The following is a 23,362-nucleotide window of genomic DNA, read 5'->3' as shown; positions in this document are numbered from 1 at the left end:
GCAGGTAGAATTCTTCTTCAGACCAGTTCTTTCTCTCCACTTCCCCAACCAACCAAGGTAGATGAGAAATTCCACTCTGTGCTCTCCTTATCTTTTCCCCAGCACGCACAAAGCTTATTCTGTTGTAACTTTGCTAATTCTGTCCTGGCTTCCCTACTCCTGGCAGGTGTCTGAGTTGTACATGTTGCCTTTAATGGTGGGTTAAAAAAAACCCCAAAACCCAGAAAAAAAACAAAAGAATTGGAAATTTCATAAAAGATGAGGCATTGAGTTAACAATAGGAAAATATTTTTTTTTTTTAATATAGAGCCATGCACTACCATTATTTATCCACTGGCTGCTCAACAGTAGCATTACCTATACCCAGACTGAATGAACCTTCATTAGTTTCAAGTCCTCCCCCATTAAAAGTTATGTTGAAGATTTCACATTTTTTATGAAGAACAAAGTATCTCTGTATTTGACAGAGAAAAAGTTGCAGGCACTATTATCTTTCTCGTTTTGAACAGTAATCTAACCATTTCAGCAATATTCAATTCAATAACTGCAGCTACTCAGATCTGACTCCGGATGTCTCCCTCTGTACTTTCTTTGCTATGATTCAAATAAAAAATCTTAATTTGCATCACTTGTTTTGTTATCATTGCTTCTGTAAATTCAAGCAATCTTCTGTCTCATCAGAATTTTTGGCATGTCATGCAATTCTCCCTCTTAGGTGACTGTGACTATTGCAGGTGGTTAGAAACAAATCTTCCAGATATTTTGCCTTTGGCCAAAGTTAATATAGCAAGACTTCTGCTCCTTTACAAAGTGCTCTGGGGATTATGCAGGTATCATTTTGCTCTCAACAGTAATGTATTATTCAAAACTTTCATTGGAATCAGGATGTCTCTTTTAATATTCTCCTACTCTTGCTTTGCTAATACTTTGTTCAAAACCAAAGACTAAAGTCTTTTAAAAATTTTAATTTCATATATTGACTGTTGTTGTACTCATTATCGTTGTATGTCATGCTACCTGGCACTTAATGATGAAAGTGGTCCTGGACTGCCCAGGTAGCATGCACAAGAAGGATAAAGTGTGGCAACATCTAAGCTAGCTTGAATGCAAGGCACATGTTTGCACAGGCAAGACAGGCCTAAGTTTTTAGAAGGGACTAATGAACGTGGAGGTCTTGAAGACTTCAGAAACAGAATCAGCTTCACAGTGGTAATACAGATGCATGAAATGCTGTGTCAACTGGAGAGAGTCACAACGGTCAAATACTCCACCACCATACATTTAGTGAACCACCATACGTTCTGATATGCCCCTCCTACAGGGCATATGCAGACATTTCCTGAAAGCCATCACTCTCAAGCCAGCAGACCAGAGATGCATAACAGGTCACTGCTCTACTTCTTAAGAATAATTTCTGGCTTAATTGCAGCAGTAATGACAATTTTTTACATTACAATTAACTAAAAGAAAAGATTTTCTGTTCTACACTTCAGATAAAACTTTCTAAAGAATTACTTGGTTTTCTAGGATCCCAGCTTGAGGAATTATCCACAATGAGAACCGTGACACAATTACGTACTCAGCCTATCAGGTGCTAACACTTATTATAGAAGCTCTTTTTCATTACTGCATCATTCACTGTGATGTGACGAGGTGGTTCATTACATCAATAACAAAAGATGGATGTAAAATGCAAAAAACCTGAAAGGACCACAGTCAAAAGATGGTGGGATGGAGACAATGGTGTACACAGCAGGCAGTGTGGAGAGAAAGAGGATGAAAAGCAGCATGGCCATGTAGAAGTTATTGGATCTAGAAGCCTTGAAGACCCTCTCTTGGGGGACGTTGCAGCACATCACTGCCCAGCACTGCAGGTACATTGAAGTGTGGAGGCGGAACACGTTGATAGCTGGGAGACAAGGAGCATAAAAAGATCCCATCCTAGAAAAGAAGCAAAGAGAAAAATAACCACTTTGTTGTAGGACTTCTGTCTTCCTAGATATGTTACCCATTCCCTATGTCAATGTGCTTTGCAGCCATACACACTGTGCACTCAGAAATCAAGTTCATAAAACCATCTTTATATTTTTTTTACTAGTCTTGTCTCTTCAGTCTTGCTTTAAGAAGAACTGGAGGCTTATGGAAAGAATTGTCCATATGAACTTTTTGTTTCAAAGTTACAAAGCCCTCTTTCTCTGCAAATTAAATTATCACCTGGTGAAATGTTACCCACCCTTACTTTGTCCCTTTAGTTCAGGTAACATCTCACTTGTGTTGTGTGAAAAAGGATAACCCTAAAGCCAGGTATAACTGAAATAATCTAGTTTATTCTTTATTATTTTTCTTAATATACTAACACCATTTTAGGAAGAATATTTTTGCTTAGTTGACATTTATTTTATTTCTATTACCATGGTTATTTAGTGCTTCATTCCAACAAACTGTTTATTGATTCTGCTAAATATTATTTTTTTCCTTATTATGTATGGTTGCATGGTTACAACACTGAAAGAGTCGGGACCATTTTATTTTTATCACACCTTCTTTCTTGTGCCATGCTGACTGAAGAGCAATTACTTTCATTTGCCTGGCCAAATGATACAGAATGTGAGAGATCAGGAATCTACTTTTTCCTTAATCATTGTCCAGGTGACCAGGGCTGAGCTTCTTTGCCTCTGAGTGTCTCAGTTTTTCTATTTAAAAAATAGGAAATAGATCTACATGGTTGGAAAGACCTTCCAAGTACAGAAATATTATGACAGACTCTATTATATTAATATCTCTCTTTCCTCTTTTCATATATCTTCAATAAAAAGATAAAGAGTTTGCTAGTCTACAGTTGAAGGGAGAGAACATCTCATGGCCCTGTTCCTTACCCTCATGGAAATCAGTTGCAAAATACTCAATTTCAACAAGTTCAGAATCTGGGTAACTTATGGCCTTTATCATAATATTTCAGTATAACTTCTATTATATGGTAGACAAGTTCTTGCCAAAGCTTATTAATACGGAGAAAACTTGCCAATTATTTGCATCCCACTTGCTTTGTGAAAACACAGAGAAAGAGAAGAGAGGCGTTTTCCTAACCACATGGTCTCTCTCTCATACACAAAAATAAATGCACATATAGATGCCTCTTGTATCCTTTCTAGCTTTGTGATAGCACCAGCTCACGAGCTGCACCTGAAACTCTTTTTTATTCTATTTCAGATGAGCACAAGCATGTGCAATAGCATTTGTGAAGCTCAGATAAAACAGAAACCAATTTATCCTATGTAGGTTTTAATGATAAACATGGTTTTGGCAGTTGTCCTGGTTTCAGCTGGGACAGAGTTAACTCTCTTCTTAGTAGCTGGTACAGTGCTGGGTTTTGGATTTAGTGTGAGAATAATGTTGATAACACTCTGATGTTTTAGTTGTTGCTAAGTAGCGCTTATCTTAAGCCAAGGACTTTTCAGTTTCCCATGCTCTGCCAGCAAGCAGGCATGCAAGAAGCTGGGAGGGAGCAGAGCCGGGGCAGCTGACCCGAACTGGCCAAAGGGGTATTCCATACCATAGAACCTCATGCCCAGTATATAAACAGGGGGGAGTTGGCCAGGAGGGGCGGATTGCGGCTCTGGCATCAGTCAGTGGGTGGTGAGCAATTGTATTGGGCATCACTGGGTTTGTTTTCCTTGCCCCCCCCCCCCCCCTTCTTTTTTTGTTATATTCCTTTTCATTACTATTATTATTACTATTATATTTCATTATTATTATTGTTAGTATTATAGTTTACTTTAGTTATTAAACTGTTCTTATCTCAACCCGCAAGTTTTACCTTTTTTCCTGATTCTCCCCAGCCCACTGGGAGTGACAAGGAGTGAGGGAACGGCTGCGTGGTGCTTAGCTGCTGGCTGGGGCTAAACCACGACACAGGGTTTGGTTGCGGGGGCTGCAAGATATTTGCAGCCTCTTTCTTTGACATGCACACAACACACAACCTTTGGGCTTTACAGAAGTGAGGGCTTTCGCCAAGCAAAAAGTCTGATCAGCAAAGTCATATTAAAAGCAAAAAATTAGGCCTTAATAAGAATTAACTTTGAGAAGTCAACAGTGCTTGAGGAGGACAGTTCCTCAGGAAGACTGAGCATCTTGCATGAGGACTCTACACACTGGTATTCTTTACCACTCATGTAAAGTCCAAAAATGGGATGTAACATAGAAGTTTTCTCCTCTAGAGCTAAGTATTAATACTGTAGCGGTAGCACTTTATACACATTCACATGCCTGCACAGATAAGTGTACGTACATTTGTTTTAAGGCCTTTTTTCACAGGGCACATCAGAAAAGACTGGTAAGGTATTTTGAAAGGCTGAAGTTCAAAGCAAAACAGTACAGGCCAGGTGCTTGCTCTAGCAAGCAGTCAGTCAACAAAAAGATAAGATTCATCTATGCAGCTTGTTACTGGTTGGTCTTACCAGCTCATTGCAAAATCCTGATGCATCTGGTCCCATAATCTTAGCCCAGAACTAGTTTTGAAGTGGTTGCACTGATTGCAGTGTACCAGAGTCTGATATATATTGTATTACACTTCCATCAAACTAAAGCAATGGGACAGGATCAGCATTTCAGAAGAATCTTTCATAGTTACAGCTAAATCCTGCAGTCCTGCAGATGCAACATGCTTTGCCACACTTACCAGATCATGCCTTGGTTAAAGATCAGTCCCAGCACATTTCCACTTATATCAAACTCAGAATATGATGGCTGAAAGAAATAATATAGATGCTTTCATTAGGCTTGCACAAAGGGTTTTGAGATGACTTATAGTAGATTAAAACTGTCACTTCCAACAGCAGCAGCATATTGGCATTGTGTTGTAAGGCCTCTTGTTGTATCTTATCAGGGAATCATGAAACAAATTAATATGACTCAAGGCCAACAAGCAGACTTTAATACAGCTTGTGGTATGTTACTGAAAATCTTTTTGAGATTTGTTAAGAGGAAGGTGCTAATGGAGAATTGAAAATAGTTCTGGGTACTGGGTAAATTTTAAAACAACAATTAATAAATTTTCTATTGGAGTGGCTAGTGGTGGTCATCTAATGTGTCCTCCAATACAGTACCAGCCTTGAGGCTGCCGTGATTTAATTCCTGTTTGAACTATAACACTATCTTTCACATTTTAACAGTTACACTGTTGAATAATTCTTTTTAACCTTTGATAGATGTTGCCAATCATTGTCTTCCCTGCTTAACATGAATATCTTATTTCTAATTTGAGTGTGTTTGATTCTAATTTTTACTTCAAGATTCAGCCATGGGGTCTTATTATCACTTTGTCTGCTGAAGAAAGCACTGTATCATAAATTTTTGTTTCCAGTATAGACACATAAATACCGCAAACAAATAATTCTTTAGTCTTATATTTCTGAACTATTCATCTGACCCTTTCATTCTCTTTTTCCAAATCTTTAATCATTTCCACATCTCTTCTTTTACCCTATTTATTAGTCTCTAATTTATGAACACTTCCATCTGCAAACTTTGAATACACTGCATTTGAGCAACGATTGAAACACACACATACATATTAGTTTGTGAGCATATGTACCAGAACAAAACTTTCTTGTAAGAAATTGTAGCTGTAAACTTTTGGTTTACACCTAAGTGTATGATTCAAGCATATTATTCATATGGTTTTGCATTGTCACAAGAGTTTGTTTAATCAGCTTTCTGATAAAAGAGAATTTTGGTAGACCATAGCTGGTGACTTGCATGATTCACCATAGTGGGTGGACAAAAAGATCATGAATAACATGTATCTTCCAGGTATTAATTACATGGATGACTGACAGAGGGAGGAAGGGGTATGAGATACAAAAATAACTATTCCCTTATGGCTGAACCAAGACAAAGTTATTCTATTAAAATCACCAATTAAAGTCACAATTTTGAATTGTACTATGTTATATTGTTGGAATATTTGGAGCCCCTACACTCCTTCTGTGTAGTTTTGTGTATATGTACAGTTATATATGTCTATGTTTACAGCAAACTGCTGTATTTATGTTGCATGTATTTATGAATCTGTTTCCATACAAGGAAAGATTAAATAGATTACTAGTATTCAACTTGGAAAGCGGTTGACTAAGGAGAGCTGTATAGAGGGATAGAATATCATAAGTGACATGGAGAGATGAATAGGATCAAACAGAATCAAATAATATGTGACTGTTCTTCATAATATAGGGGCTAGCATTAACAAATAAAGTAATTTGAAATTTAATTTTTAAACAAACAAAAGGAATTGTTTTCCCACACAACATGCAAGTTAATTTCTGGAATTCTTTGCCAAAGGACATTTTGGTTCTCAAAAATATTTAGGGTACAAAAAAATTCTAAAAATTAATGGATGACAGATACATCATGGCCACTAACCACAGAGACACAGGTATAGCTATTTCTTAAGGAAGATTTTAAGCTCAGATATTTCCAGAAATTCAATGATTTCCAGTTTGCACTTCCACTTCTGGCTGTTGTTTCAGGCAGCTTACTGGACCTGAGGACCATAATGGATGAGACCATTGCAGCCATTCTTATATACTGCCAAATAAAAATGTCAATAATAAATTGGTTTCAGCACCCCCTACCAGCAGACGTGTTGTTGACACTTTGAGAACAATAATATATCATGGAAATAAGTATCCCCTCACTGCTAGATAAACATGCCACAGGTTCCATTAACAGTGTTGAAGCCCTTGTGTGTGAGCTGTGAGGTTCACTCTCACTGCTTATTGCCTCTCTCTGTGTTCTTTAGTTTGTATATTGATGAACGGCTAGAAAGAAGGATGGTATCTGTGTAGCTTTTCAGTCCAGATCCTTAATTAAAGCTTTTTCTTTTATAGGCTCTGTTCTATTGATTGAATTACTGTATTATATTCCATTAACATCCCTAATGGTAACAAAAAACAAAGAGTAAAAATTAAGTCTGAAGTGTTAATGGATGAATGTATGCACCTTCACTTGACAACTGGCACTCTCAATTCAAGTCAAGCTTCCCTACAGTTCACTGTGTGGCTCCCAACACCAGGACACCGCAGGCATCTCACAAAAAATACATCTAGTAGCCTCATCCAGCTGTTCTGGATACCCAGGGTCATCTCAAATAGCACTAGGCACCTGTGGTTGGGCAGAACATGCAATAAAAAGTCCCTGCATAAAAGGCAGCTGATTCAGAGTAAAGAGCAAGACAGAAGAGGCTTCAGGAAGCCCAAATGGAAGCCAAATCATCCTAGTTAAAGAATCTGTCCTACAGTCTTCAGAATGGCTTTCAGGCTTGCATTCATTCAGGCTCTTTCATTGATTGTGGGTATCCTGAGAGGAAAAAGATCCAGGCTATCATTTCAACATCTTTGGAAAATACGATGTCTGCGCTATTTCCTGTCAGATGTAGCACTGGCTACAATGATTCATGTGTTCCCCACATCCAGCCTTAGCTATTGTGATAGCTGTGGAACATCTGAAAATGTGAGGAAGCTCCAGATGCAATTTAAGTATATGAAAATACGCGGTTCCACAAGCTGCGCTGGTTCTCTGCCCATGCTGTATTCAAATTCCTGCATTTGATTTTGATATTGCGAGGGTTATAATTTGTTTGTCCACAACCTGGCCGGCTGGTAGTCTTTGTCTCCAGCCCTACACCAGTCCTGTTTGAGACACATCGTAGAATTAACAAGGAGAAACCTGAACCTTGCTATAAAGGCCAAAATTTCACAGGAGCCAGCTAACAGCAATGAGATTGCTATACCAGAAAACTATTTTTTCTATAGAAAACACCAAAACTTTCTCTTTCTCTGGAAAATTATCATTTCCCAAGAGGCTGCTTTTAGTAAAACAAGAAATTTGTACACATACTAAGGTAAAATTTTGAGGAAAGAAGGACAAAAGGATGGCAGAACAGCTACGATGGCTGCTCATGCAGATGTACCCAAGATAGCTTTAAATGATTTAGCTCTTTTCCACACCTCTCAGTAAGTACAAAAGAGACTTCAGGAGCTTCCCAAGCTTTGCCAGCACACTGACTATTACTTAACAGGTGAAAAAGCAGCATCAGACCTTACAGTGTAGGTATCTTGGCTGGCTAAGTTAACCTAGCTCAGATCTGTGTAAAAGAGTGAAAGTCTCAACTCCCAAGTGAAGAGCTCTACACCCACTTATGTTATGGGACTTACTAACTTTATTTCAGCTAAACTAATTCTAGCAAAAAATATGTATAAGATTTCTAGAACAAGTTCTTTCATATTTTTCTCCACAAACACTGTGTGCTAGAATACCCTATCCAAAATCCTGTAGAAATCAATGAGATTGTATTCTATGGAACAGGAAACGAGTCTTCAAACTGGAAACGTGTGAAAAATGTGTACCCAGTTTTCTTACACAATCAAATGAAAAAAAAATACATTTCCAGTTACCAAAGTCTAAAGAATAAGACAAATATTAAGGCATAAGGAAATTCTGAGAAAAACTAATGCAATGTTGTTCAGGGATTTTGAAGGTGATGTGTCTAGCCAACTGTTAACTCTGCAGGATTGAAAGGAAAATGTAATTTACTACAAAAATGTAAAGTGATAATCTGACAAAGACATTTAAAGTAGCAAATCAGATACTTACAAATCCATACTCCAAGTCCCAGCACCAGCAGTAATTGAAAAACCTAACGAAGACAGCTCTCAGGAAATCGCCAATTAGAATTGTGATGTATGTTGTCATCGTGTCAGAGACTGTCAGCCGCACAAATTCCTGTTAGAGCAATATTTTCTTCTAAGAATATATTTAAGCAATTAATAATTACAGTAATAATGAAATACTGGACTAGATCCCTAATTGTGTTTACCCTGCTTCAACATGGAAAACACTCTTCTCCTCCTCTATGTTCACTGATTCTGAAGAATGCCAGGAGAAAAACTGCCACTCGTTTGCTAGAGGTATCCTTTGCTCTAATTTGTGTTCATATTATCAGATGAGACTTCCAGGGTATGATTAGACTGGGAAAGGCTTCCAGCCAAGATTGCTGCTATTACAGAAATCTGAGCTGATATCTTAAACTGCTTTTGATGCCTTTGACTTTGCAAGATTAAAAAAAAAAAAGTGAATGGCTTGCTTTCTCAAGGAGCACCAAGTCCCAGTGAAAATGGAGAGGAAAGAAGAAAATCCTAATGGAAATCCTCTTCCTCTACTTTTGTTTTAGTAAGTCCCACTAAACCCTACTGTAGCAGACCTTACCCCAATAGCCCAAAAGGCTATTACTTTCCCTGATCTGAAATTAAGGAGAAAATTAGTGCAGTGATGAGCTTTTGGTGTTCTTAGCTTATTATTCAGCATCAGCAAAAAGAACAGAGGGGCTGTTTTTCCTGCCTATTTGCTCCCTGCTGGTGCTTTATTCAGTCAGGAGGTGAGATTGTCAGAGTGATGGAGCAACAGCAAAAGTTGTGATTCAGTGGTGAATTCTTTCTCACGCACAAAACAACAACAATGGGGTATGACCAAATAGAGGAAAGGGGGATGTTAGAAAATTCTTTGGAAATGATATTTTATATTAATATGTCAATAAGAACAAACGTTCAGCTGAATCAAATAAAATAACTGAGCAGATTTACCATTAAACCACTGTTGTTCTTTCGCATTATGTTACTTGGCTAAAGATAGAGATGCCTTCTCAAAAGCACACCGCTGTAAGAGCTATCTTACACGTATTTCCTTGTTGAGCTACTCCTTTTTTTTACCTTTTCTGTTGTAGTCAGAAACTGATATTGCCTGATCAAAATTCTAATCAGAATTACCACATTTATTAGGGGTTTTGATGAAGCCAACTTTTCAAAATTGCTAAACAGGTTTTGCAAGACAAAGGTGGAATGAGGAAGAGGAAGGTAAATGAATAGTGAAAAGGAGGGGAAAAAAAAGAAATGCTTTCAATGCTGTCAATAATCAGGAGAAAGAATTCCCTACTAAACAGGGTTGAAAGAAACTAAAATAATTTTTTCTCAACTTTTTAGCTCAGGAAAAAGTCCCACATCTGCTTTTCCTCATGTTCTCCCACCTTAATGCCACGTTAGCAGAAATAAAGAGGGTTTAGATATCGTATCTTGTAACAGACTATAATCTATTTTCAAATATGAGCTCAAAGCAGTTACATTACCTGTCCTACCATTGTTTCCCAGCACGGCCCTCTGGGAACATCTGCAGGGTCCACCTGTATTGGATGAGCAGTTGAATTTTCTGGAATAGTACCATTGTACAGATTGGCTTCCCATATTGACATGTTATACTTGACTATCTTTTCTTCTTCCAACTAAGTAAAGAAATACATTGGGAAAAAAAACCAACATGAGCTTGTTACCAACTCTCAATCTTTTCTGCTCCAAGACTCCCATTACCAGCTCAGGCATGGATGTGATTTACAGTACAGCAAGAAAAGAACGTCTTTCGCTGACATGTCTGTGACTGGCTGGAAATCCTCATCCTTGCGCAGCTACACGTTAAAAATAGTGAAGGGAAGTAAATAGCTTGCCTTGAGATTGATTTCATCCATTAGGGCGATAATGAAAGTGTAGAGATTGCCAAGAAAAAGAGCAAAGATTCGTCCCAGCTGCCATCTTAGAGCTATTCGAGGGTGGTAGTTTTCCAGAGAACTGATTACATCAAATAAAGTTGGGCAGAACATTCCTAAAAGTGACATAACCATGTTCACCTGAGAGGGGGAAAAAGAAAAAAAAAAAGAGAAGTTTACAGGAAATGTTAGAGGCAAGTTCTTTTATTGTTATTGATTTGGGTGGGCGGTGTATTTCCATTACTACTTTTTATTTGGTTTTTGATTTAATGAAAAACAAAATCCACTCTGGGAGTCACAATATGTTTTCACAAAGGAAGAAAGGGATGAAAAGTCAGTTGTAATCTACTGCAGATGGATATATGAGATTTTTTTTTCATTTTACATTTCACTTAAACCTCCAAAATAATCAACTGATAGTTATTCTAACTAGAGCCTACATTTTAACCAAAATTCTACTATCAGAGAACTTAGCAAAACCTATTTCCAGTACTGTTTTATGCTACGTCTCTACCACATCTTCCCAATAGACACACAGATGTTCTATAAAAAGCGTTCCTCCAAAAATGCTGCATTAAGTTATATTTATCTGAGATCTCACCTGAAGTTAATTCTAGATGTCACAGAATCATAGAATCATAGAATATCTCAGGTTGGAACGGACCCATAAGGATCATTGAGTCCAACTCCCTGCTCCTCGCAGGACTACCTAAAACTAAACCATATGACTAAGAGCATTGTCCAGACGCTCCTTGAACTCTGACAGGGTCAGTGCCATGACCACTTCCCTGGGGAGCCTGTTCCAGTGACTGACCATCCTCTCAGTGAAGAACCTTTTCCTAATGTCCAATCTGAACTTCCCCTGATGCAGCTTCACGCCATTTCCTCATGTCCTATGGCTGGTCACCAGAGAGAGGAGATCAGCACCTCCCCCTCTGCTGCCCCCCTTGAGGAAGCTGTAGACTGCGATGAGGTCACCCCTCAGCCTTCTCTTCTCCAAGCTGAACAAGCCAAGTGACCTCAGCTGCTCCTTATAAGTCTTGCCCTCAAGGCCTTTCACCATCTTGGCTGCCCTCCTCTGGACATGCTCTAATAGTTTGATGTCCTTCTTATATTGAGGTGCCCAAAACTGCACACAGTACTTGAGGTGGGACCTCACCAGTGCAGTGTAGACTGGGACAATCAATTCCCTCGACCGGCTAGGGATGCTGTGCTTGATGCTCCCCAGAACACGGTCGGCCCTTTTAGTTGCCAGGGCACACTGCTGACTCATATTCAACTTGCCATCAACCCAGACCCCCAGATCTCTTTCTGCGGGGCTGCTCTCCAGCCTCTCGTCCCCCAGTTTGTATGTATAACCAGGATTACCCCGTCCCAGGTGCAGAATCTGACACTTGCTCTTGTTAAATTTCATATGGTTGGTGATTGTCCAGCTCTTTAGTCTATCTCAGATCCCATGTCTTCACTGCATAAGCAAATTCAGATCAACCTTGGTTCTTTCTGCCCAATTTTCTTAGAAATCTCTAATAAGATTAACTCATCATCTTAGCAGTATGGAAATGGAACAACTTTACTGAAAGCAAATTGAGAAAAACAGATAACTAGCTTTTATAGACAGTTTGAAATACAGTATACCTTATAAATTCCACAGACAAGTGAGGCATTCTAGTGATGTAACATTCCTAAGTGATTGCTGAAAATTATTTCAAGTCTACTTGAACCTTTTGGTTCTAATTCGTTGTGTCAACCGAAAATGAAAATAATTGAAAAACTTTAAGAGTGCAGTTATTCAATTTAAATTTAAAATAAAATTGCATAACAAAAAGTGTGTCTTTAAGGGACTAAAAACAACAAACAAGAAACAGAAAACATTGTCTCAGTCTAACTCACAACTGTTGTTGGAAAACACAAAGGTATTTATTTGAGATGAATCATATTAAAACAATTAAGGAAAAATAATTGATTTAGTCACAAAAAAAAAGGTGATTGTTCACAGAACTCTAGTCTTCCAATTGCTCTGAAACTGGCATTTCTCAGCCATGCTGGATTCCATTTTGCCAGAACTATTATAAATTTTGATAAATTTCTAACTTCCTGCTACCAAGAGAGTTAGGACTGTTCTTGCTTCTCAGAAATCATACAGCAGCAGAAAGACACTATGCCAACAAATAAATTCACTCACAAATATGTACATTCCCACTCTTAAAAAGTTTCATCCATGAGACTGGTGTTCTTAATGAAAAGAAATAAATGGCTTTCTTTTTGCTGTTTTTCTATTCTTGGTTTTTAATGAGTTCTAGAGCTAATTACTGGATTTTTGCATTTGTAGGCAATCAGTAGTGAATTCTGTGCATGCCTTGTGGCACCCTGGAAGAAGTATGTAGATTTTTTTTAATGATTACAGGAATTCACTGATGTTTCCTATGTATTTAGATAGTGCTATTTGTAATGGGGATTACCTTGTTAAAATAACAAAAGTCACTGTTACCTCATAACACTCAAAAAAGAAACAACCAAGCAAAAACTTGTAGCTATCATCTCTTGCAGCACTTGGGTTTATAACTTAAAAAGGCAGAATTTATATTTCAATCTCCTGCCACCTTCTACCTTATTATATTAACAGCTGTGTTGGGTTTCATATGTTAATGCTTTGAATAAATTTTCTCTTATGAGAATTGTGGATATTCCTATTTTTTGGTACTTCTAGAAGGTGATGAGATGTGGGTGATCATAATATTGGTTATTTTTTCTTCAAAATGAACTGTGTAAACTTTTTTATCTTAAAGTCTCCAAAGTATCTAACATAGTTTATAACACATTTTGTCTCAGTCACCTTTACGCCAAAGACTTTACGCCCAATATGGCCCAAGATGGCAAAGCTGCAGGGGTCAACTACAGACAACACAACCAATCATGAATTCTTAAAATTCAAACTTATTGTAACAGGCTGTATACCCTGTTTATCAACAGAAATGTTCAGTCCTGTTGTGATACTGCTGAATCTCAAACCAGAATCCTCACTGACTCTGATGTCTCATATCGTCCCGTGGCAACAAGTTCCGGGGGCAAATGTGTGCGTAAGAGAAGATGTCCTGGGTCACACCAAAGGTTGACCTAGCCCAACAGATGCCCAGGGATGAGCAAGAACAGGGCAAACATATGAATAATAAAACCTAGATTACAACTATATTGTTTGGGTACTTGTTCAGTCAGATGTGGGTTTTATGCATTTAATAACCCCCAGAGGATTTCTCTTTCATGCCTTAGATCAGTCTTCCTTCAGACAGATGTAAATGTTGGCATTCATAGCACTGGTACCCACCACCTACCATTCCTTCCCTTTCGCTTTTTCTAAACCTGGTTTCTACTCAATTCGTTTGATGTCCCTTAGTTCTCATACTGGAAGACATAGTAAGTATCTATTTTGGAAGAAAAGGTATGTCCTTTGTGCAGCTTTAAATACGGTACCTGCTAACTTTATTGAAAGTTTCCTTGTTGCTGCATGGGAGAGGCAGGACAGAAGCCACTGCTTTTCTTTCTCTTGAACCTTCAATATTTTCTATATTTTTATTATGTTCTCCCTTTTTTACCACTTATCTGAAGCAAGCATGTTCTTTCTCATTTGCTTTCTATCTGCATTTTTCCATACCTTGACTATTCATGCTCCCCATCTCAGGAACAATTCTAATTCTGGAGAAAAAATGTTATTAAGATAAGAGGTGAAATGAGGCAAAGAAACTTGCAAAGCTAAAGAGTGAGAAATTATTACAACCAAAAATGCAATGTTTTACTGAGACAAAATGTAGCATATTGAGTTTTCAAAATCCAAAAGCTATGATAGGTTCTATATTTAAAAGCATAAACATTTCTCATATAGTTTCATAGATACATTATCATTATACTTTTTAGTCTCTTGTGAAGTATTTTGCTGAACAAAGAAATCATCCATTGAATCGTCCATTGAATTTTAGCCACTTTTAGCCACTGAAATCTAGTTTGATTTCAGAAAGGAGCTGATTTATATTCTGGACTTCTTGTCAACTTGAAGCTCAGGTGCTGGAGCAGATTTTCTTCCCCTGTTTTTATTAGTGACAGTTTCACTGTTCTGTGTAACGTAAAAATTGTGGAATGATATGCCAGAAGAGGGGCAGCATGCCAGCATGCATACATGGTAGAGTTACAGTTGATACCCAATGTGGTCTTATATTCACTAGCCGCTGAGTGAATCTCAAAAGCCCTCTCTGCCCTACTGATACAGAATTTTCCCTAAGAAAGAAACAACAACCAAGAGGCACCCACTAATTATTAAAACTCTGGTTCAAAACACAGTTTTTTATCTCTCTGTAACATTAACTACTCCAGACACCAAGTCCCTGCATTACACTCTGCAAGCTAGAAAATTACTGCTTACACAAGCTTTTCCAGCTGCTGTGAATCTGGTAAGAAATCCTGGGACTGCAATCACATCTAAACACCAGCACACCAGCACATTAAACTGTGTCAACACAACATTAAATATTGAACGCTGACTGCCTGTTGGTTAAATGATAAGTTCATTAAGAGTAAGTAGTCTAGCTAAAATAAATCATATCTTCCACTAACAATGATTGCAGTAGTCATAGATTTGTCTAGCATCTGCTGCAGAAAGCACTAATAAAGACCTATTTTTCTAGTAAATAGTTTCATTTTTTAAAAAAAATCAGAATTAGAAGTTATATTTCATACTAATAAAAGCTGCCTGACAGTTTCTAGAATTAAACAGAGCATTGACAACATGGCTTAATAACTCCAGTATAAATGTACTCCATATCCACTACTAGGAACATTAAAGTAAATAGCAGGATATTTTTGGCAAAAGCTCTATGGGATTGTTTCAGCTTGCACGACCTGAAATTTTAAAGCTATATTTTTTTGTTACTGGAAAAAAAAATTGCTGTGTAAAACTTATCTCCTCTTTGCCCAAATGTTGTTAATGACTGATTCAGAGAAATCAGTCTGTCTCCTCGTAAGTTTTCTCTGCTTTTAAGTAGCTTTATTTTTAAACAGTACAGGAACATGTTTGAGAAAACAGGGTACCTCAGTACCAGAGAGATGCTCATACTACCTTCTAGCACTGCAAACTATCTTCCATCAAAGGAGAAAAGTCAATTTTGTTCAGCAATTTTCGCCCAATTTCAGAACACTTTACCAAGGGAATCAGTGGCATTATTGTCCGTTTTATCAAAATTTCCACAGTCATGGGGAAATTGTCACATGGTGCAGAATCATCATTCATCCATGACCAACCACCAGGCCACAGCCATGTATGAGGAATGATGCAAAGGCTGATGAAATCCCATAACAATCCCAGTCTGCCTGTATCCACTAATTTCCTGCTCTCCATGGCACACTAGACAATTTTATCTGAACTGTGATCTGAAAGAACTAGGTACTACCAATATGCGGAGGGAGTTTAAAAATTTACAACATTATGACAGAAGAGGATAGTCAGAGAGAAAAAGATCTTGTCCACAAAGTCACCAGTGGCACTTTATTAGGCTGTGAGCTTCAGGAACAGAAGATATAAAATTTATTTACCCTGGATTGTTCCAAGGACACCATAATTGCGTGTAAACATTTTTTAATCCCTTAATATATCCAGTGTGATAAAAAGAAATTTCTTACAAGAGGAGCTTAATATTTTTATGAAGAATGTTAATTTTAACATACTGTTGCTTGAATTGTACGGAAAAGCCGCACTTTCTTTTGCTCTAAGTAGTAAATTAAGTGCTTAAGGGTTTTTTTCTGATCAAAATCTCAATTCATTTATTAATGACACAAATATAAGAAAGCTTGATCTAGAAAATAAGAAAAAAATTTAAATGGCTGTTAAATAGAAGCCAAATATATATCTGTAATTAAATACTAATATCCAATCAAAGGCAATATTTTGTACCTCACAAATATGTTCATTACTTGTCAATAGGAAAAATTGTTTAACCAAATAATGGCATTTTTGCCTTATCCACTCTCCTTTAGAGACACACCTGCTCCAGATCTTAGTTCTGTGATACAGAGTCTCCTTAGCAGTATCTTTTTGTAAAGCAAACAAAAGTAAAACAATGAATGTAAGCATGCATATGTTTAACTACTTTCCAGATTGCAGCATAAGCTAATCTAACAGGTTTTGGTAGCACAGTTCTTGTTAGTACAAATCTGTTACCACACCTTTCAACTGAGAGAAAGCTGAATTCCTCCTGAACTGTCTTCATCTGCTAGTCTGTTGTCACACTTAGAGGTCGTGTTGCTTTAAGCAAAGCAGTTTTGTACACAACATTTCTTTCCCATCAGATCAAAATGTAATAACTTTTATCAAGTAACTTAACCCAATCTCAACAGCATCATTTCTCTGGATTCCAGAGGTGGATTGCTGGAGTTTTTTGTGTTACTTTCTCAGCCAGGTTTTGGTGTTGAAAATTAAGGATTGACTTTCCTCGTGCCATCGTCACCCACCCCAGCAGCTTTGTGAAGCTAGCATCTTTTTGCCTTACCTTAAATCAGGTATCTACTCCACACTCCAGCTCGGAAGATGAGCTTTAAGTAACAAACAGCTAGTTTTACAACACACACAGCAGTGTCTTCACTAAGAATGTAAAACCTGCCCAGGCTTTCGTATAGCAACACTGACTTCAGGTGCTTACTGCACACTGTTAGAGCAAACACAATCACTATCAGTATACACCTCTATCAGGGAGGGCTGCATCTGCTCTAGAATAAAGCAGATCAAACACAAAAAAATGGTATTGGACTCTTGAACTGGGCAGCTGGAACTGGAAGGCATGAGTTTCATCCTGTTGCTACACTGCTGGTTGTATCCATGAGGCCCCAAATAACTTTGGATATGCTCACACACCAGTCACTTTGCTTTGGCCAGTCTCAGGAGGAAAGCAACAGGAGAGCAGGCTCCTCGAAGAGATCTTGTGAGTCCATAGAGTGTCTGGAAAACAATCTTAAGAGCACAGAGGAGGAAAGGTAAAGGCTTCAAATGAAAACAAAATATGAAGGGACATTTGAAAGAACCAACCAAGGAATAATCATTTTAATGGAGCAGGAAGCAGAGAGACAAGAACAATTCTTTTGTTAGACATTTACCACCCACACTCAGAATCCTCAGGGAAAAAAGGCAACATGCAGAGCAAAGAAACACAGTTTCAAACCACATCTATTTTAGAAATGTGCTAGCACGAACTTCATTTCTTTCCCACCACCCGTAGTTCTCCAGACCTTCCAGGGCAAATTTCTGGGATCTTCTGACAACAAAAAAGATGAGGTAGCCACTCCCAGCAAGTGTGCATAGGGCTAAGAAGTTAGCAAGAACCCTCAGGAATCGAGTCAAGTGAATATTTTCCTCTTTTCGGCTCTCCTGCTCCTCCACGATAGCTTCCTGCACTTGTTAGAAAGAAAAGAATATTGTGAGTACTTTAATGGTCAAGATCCCACATTGCTTCCCCAGTTGTTAGAAGTCAGTTAAATAAATTACGAAGATGAGAATGCACACCTGGGCATGATGTTTTGAGATGAGCTTATATTGTCTCATAAAATCTGGTTTGGATCCTGGCGGACCCTGGGGTTTTGACTCCCCAGAGTTCGCTTTCCTTCTGTTGAGCATGTCCCCACTGAGTCTCGTTACACCTGCACTCATGTGCCAAAAAGAAACCAGCATGTTCTGTCAGCTTCAGAGGTGTTATGAGGCCAAGTGACCCAGCAGGATAAATGCATGACTAGCTGCCAGAAAAGGAACTGTCATGCTTTAAAAATGTGCATTTGTGAGAAAAGAGCAAAAAGTTTTATTTTGAAAGTCAGCAATTCAGAAGGAATGAAAAGACAGTTTAGATGCAGGAATCCCAAAAAAGGCAAACAGTGCACAGCTTCAGACTGCAGAATAAGATGTTTGCCCCACACTTACCTTTGGCCAAGACTGATAAATAGTAAAACTCTGGTGTAACTATAATCTCCAGCTCCTACTTTTGCCAGCGGAAAGAGCTTTTGCTCTGAAGTGTCCTCATGAAAGGGAGTTTGGTTACAGCTTCTCACTTTGGTGTAGAGATCAGTTGCCCCCAGGGGAAACTGAACTCCTGCATTGTAGTAATTACTCTGCATGGCTCTGCTTTTCTTACGACTTGTGTTTGTTACATAAATGAAAGGAGATTGCAGCAGCTCTTGAACAAAACTCCCATGACCTCTCCCAAGCCAAGACTTCACCCTTTCTCTCTGAGGTTCCTTGCTCATTTGCAAAGATCGCAGTAAAGCTTCATGAGTTTATTTCTCAAAATGAAGTCTCTGTCTCAACTGATTTGTGTTCTTCTCCAAATGGCTTTCAGCAACTGACCTTAGTAGGTGGGCAGGGAAAGCCCACACTATTTCAGTGCTTTCAGTCAATATTTCTTCAATATTTGTTTTCCTGGGACATTTTCTTTCTGCTGACTTTGAGTGCAGTTATCTTTTATGCCTACAGTTGGAGGGTGGGCAGGGTGAGGTGGTATATTGGCTATACTGGATATGATTGGATAGCGCAGCTAGTGCTTGGTCCTCCAGCTCCCATGCTATATGTTGTCAGTGTGAATGCAAGCTTAGCATCTTTTTAATTACCTGGCAACACCTTGCCAATGTATTCCCTGTACATTATTAAATTGAAAATTAAATTTTCCTTTATGTGCTGCACTGGTGTGTCCCAGTGACCCCAGTGTAGAAACACATACATTCTTTAACACTCAACAGAGAGAATATATCCCCTTCACTGTTTTCACTGTGGTGCATCTCGCATCCTGCCCCAGATTCCTCACACAATGACTCCTGAAATCATCATACCCCATAAACTGAAAAGAGGCCTAAGAACACCTTGCATTGCCTTGCAAACTGGGCTATATTTCACAATTAATTTGAAAATAAAAAATTTTTATTATGCAAGGAAATTAAGCTTTTTTTCTTACTGAAAAGCAAGCATACACTCAAAATTCTGAAGCCAATTCTTCTGACATGATTAATAGCCCTTTATAGGCAATCCTATTGCTTTATCTTATGGTATCTCTTCAGTGAGCAAGAGAAGATGATAATGTGAGGTTGGCAAAATGTCACCAGCATTTTAAAAAAATGGTTTTTCAGACAAGCACCATAGAAACTGGAAGCCATCAGAGATGAGAAAAAGGAAAAGATTATTTTTACAGTAGAATCATTTTTCTAAAACTAGTACTGCAGTCACAGAGGACACCAAAGCTGCCATTATGGTTCTTCTTCCACAATCAAAAGGAAAAAATTAAGATGGCAAGGCACAAAGACCCAGACTCAGAAGGGTATAGAGCTGGCAATTCTAGTTTAAGATTCTAGGCCCCAGGCACAGCTAATACTTAACCTTAGTTCCATCTGATTCACACCAGTGTGAAAGACAAATCAAGTTACCTCTCCTTAGTGAGCTCTATTTTACCTTAAAGCTTGTTGTGATGGAGGCAAACTTATTATCTGCTGTCTCAGGATTGCCAATCAGGTAGTCCCAGCTTGTGAACATTTTCCAGCTGAAATTAAAACTAGTATCATCCCCACCACCTTCTTCATTTGCATTCTTTGCCATTCTACGAAAGCCAGAAAGACACAGGAAGACCTTGTTAGCACTAGTTCTGCTATGTGAGCATGATTTTTAAATTGTTCCTAAATTCCAACATTGTTCTGAAAAAAACTATATTATTACTGCAGTCAGTCATGTTATACTAAATCTGGAAAGTTCAGCCTGAAACAAGAGAGAAGAATGGAGATTTTCATATTTAGAAAATTTATGAACTCACAACACACATTTTGATGAGAAAGAATGGATTTATTTCATTAACACCTCAGAGAAACTCTGCTGGATTAGAAGCTCAATAGGAAAATAATATCAAGAAGATCTCTCAAATGGAAAGTTGCAGAGCATCCTAAACGGAATAGATTTTATTAGAGAGTTCACAAAGAGAAAAAAAAGAATTCTAAAATAACAAGCCAGAATAAAATCTGGTTATACCATACAAAAGTATCACTAATACAGGTTTCTATCTTCCCTTTAATCTCCTATGCACTTATAAACAAGATTTATAACAGTATCCAGAAACATCAAATTATTTCTTCAGTGATTTGACTTAATCATGACCACTAACTTCTCTATTTCAAAGTGTGGTCATTCATGTAATAATAGTAGTCTTGCTTTGGCATACTTTATCACTTAATTCAAACTGTTAAGCACAAGGACGGAGTATATTGGTAGGGTACAAAACATTTAGCCTTCAGTATTGTATTGATTTCTTGGTCAGGAAAAGACAACACCTATTTTAAAGCTCACTAATGCAGCAGAGTTATGTTATAAATATGTCGCGGGCTGTCGTGGTTTAACCCCAGCCAGCAACTAAGCACCACACAGCTGCTTCCCCCTCCTCCTTCCCAGTGGGGTGGGGAGGAGGAGAAAAAAGAAAAGGTAAAACTCATGGGTTGAGATAAGAACAGTTTAATAACTAAAGTAAAATAAAATATAATACTAACTAAGAATAAGAATAAGAACAATATAATAATAGTAATCATAATGAAAAGGCATACAAGCAAAAAAAATAAATAACACCCAAGAAAAGACAAGTGATGCACAATGCAATTGCTCACCACCTGCTGACCGATGCCAGAGCAGCGATCCGCTGCTCCCAGCCAACTCCCCCCCATTTATATACTGAGCATGATGTTCTAGGATATGGAATACCCCTTTGGCTAGTTCGGGTCAGCTGCCCCGGCTATGCTCCCTCCCAGCTTCTTGCATGCCTGCTTGCTGGCAGAGCATGGGAAACTGAAAAGTCCTTGGCTTAAGATAAGCGCTACTTAGCAACAACTAAAACATCAGTGTGTTATCAACATTATTCTCACACTAAATCCAAAACACAGCACTGTACCAGCTACTAAGAAGAAAATTAACTCTATCCCAGCCAAAACCAGGAAAAATATCAATACATTCTACATATCACATTTTTAACAGTCCCGTAAAATACATACTCCCAAATCTAGGAAGAGAATAGTAAGTAAATAATACAGAAAATCCTTCTGAGCTGTCATAAATCAATATCACTGTTGGGTTTTTTTGCTTTACTGCTCATATACAGAAGGGACAGAGATCATGAAAGGTTCTTGGTAGGATCTGCCCTGCTGCTGGTTTCTAGACCGAGATAATTCCTTCTCAGGAATTCCTAATGAAATAGTGAACAGTCTTGTGGTTGGGATATCATTTCTTTGAGACCAGAATTGTTTCCGTTTTATGTTATGCACTGGAAAAGCTGCAGAGAGGACCCCTAAATCTAGATATTTCCCCTAAATAGAATAATGGTGCTTATAATCCTCACTATCTCTTTCACATAGACATTCCTTTTCCCAGATCTCGGTCAACAACAGAAAAATGGTAGCACCTCTTGTTACACTGCTTTTAGTTTCTGTGCCCACTGTGTTGCTTTTCCTGATTCTCTCCCCCATCCCAGGGGTGGGGGGGCAGTGAGCGAGCGGCTGCATGGTGCTTAGCTGCCGGCTGGGGTTAAACCACATCATCTATATTCACAAGTGTCCTTCAATCCTGACCTGCAATGTTCTGATTTTTTTCACCGTAGGCATCTTTTAAAGCCATCACTACAAGTAACTGTATTATTGTGGTAGGTTAGGTGCTCACCTTGCTTGAATTAAGAGTATTAAAGATCATATTCATTGGCAGCCTGTCTCCTTAGAAACTATAAGAATTATCACAGTTTATTCCAATAGTGAATTTGGCTATAAAATAATAATTTTATTTCATTTAAATTCTTATCCTAACACAAAATTGAAGTCCAGACTTTGAGAGCCAAAAGGCTAATATATCACCAGTGGTACTGCCTAGGCCCTGGTTCACTTGCCCCTATGCTTCCTACTGTTTTAACATTATGTTCTTAACATTACAGTAAGCATAGTTTTCACACTGTTGGAGATTATTTTGTGTTCCACAGAACATTAAACCCTTACTATGGCCAATAGCATTAATTCTTCTACACCACTGTGGAAATGTGACCTAACCACTATAGTCTTGCTGAGAATCATTTACTGCTGACTGTGAGTTACACACAGAATTATTTGCCATATGTTTCTTTCTTTCTTGTCTTTTTCCTTCACAAAAGAATTTGACTCACATGAGGTGTCATTAAAGGCAGAACAATTGAATTTCCTGGATGTTAGCTGACATTCTGCTAGACGCAGAGTATTATGAAAAGATGGGCTGACAGCTCTGTTCCTTACTCTATGCATTCAGTTTTCATCCTGAAGTTGCAGGAGGATAGTGTTATGTTATTTCAGTCAAGATTTTTTCCCACTTCCACAACACTGCAACACAGCTGCTGGTGCAGAACAATAGATAAATAAATACCGGCTGAAGGAATCTGACATGACTTTGACCTTGCACTTGGTCTTGCATTGCCCTGCCCTTACAATTATCATATTTTTAAAAAGATAGTCTCAGTGGTCAGCAGTGGAATCATCTGCCTATTTGAGTGTACTTTATTCCCGAGCCAAGGAGAACTTACGTTCGAATGACAATCATAAAGCTGTAGCCAATAGTCCCAACTCCAACAAGGAAATACGAAAGAGGCATCCTGAACTTGAGCCATCCAATTGTCCTCTGGTTATTGTAATAACCATAAAAGAGTACAGAATACTGTGCAAAGCCCTGAAAAGTCAGCATAAAGTACAATGTCACGTCTGTTAAATATGCACATCATCAGA

The 23,362-nt window shown here is 38.2% G+C and overlaps 1 protein-coding gene across 1 annotated transcript in view; it reads right to left on the bottom strand.

Moving 5' to 3' along the window:
• Positions 1 to 23,362, bottom strand: part of TMC1 (transmembrane channel like 1) — a 73,234-nt gene that overhangs the window by 4,417 nt on the left and 45,455 nt on the right. Inside the window, exons 9-16 of the mRNA XM_050913071.1 lie at positions 23,164 to 23,306; positions 20,049 to 20,193; positions 17,817 to 18,011; positions 10,550 to 10,729; positions 10,178 to 10,330; positions 8,653 to 8,781; positions 4,679 to 4,746; positions 1,702 to 1,941 (exon numbers count right to left, since the gene is read on the bottom strand). Coding sequence (XP_050769028.1) covers positions 1,702 to 1,941; positions 4,679 to 4,746; positions 8,653 to 8,781; positions 10,178 to 10,330; positions 10,550 to 10,729; positions 17,817 to 18,011; positions 20,049 to 20,193; positions 23,164 to 23,306 — 1,253 coding nt within the window. The remainder of the gene's footprint in view (positions 1 to 1,701; positions 1,942 to 4,678; positions 4,747 to 8,652; positions 8,782 to 10,177; positions 10,331 to 10,549; positions 10,730 to 17,816; positions 18,012 to 20,048; positions 20,194 to 23,163; positions 23,307 to 23,362) is intronic.

This window comes from Gymnogyps californianus, chromosome Z (assembly GCF_018139145.2).
Source record: "Gymnogyps californianus isolate 813 chromosome Z, ASM1813914v2, whole genome shotgun sequence".
Lineage (NCBI taxonomy): Eukaryota > Metazoa > Chordata > Aves > Accipitriformes > Cathartidae > Gymnogyps > Gymnogyps californianus.
This window is presented reverse-complemented; position numbering and strand designations above follow the sequence as displayed.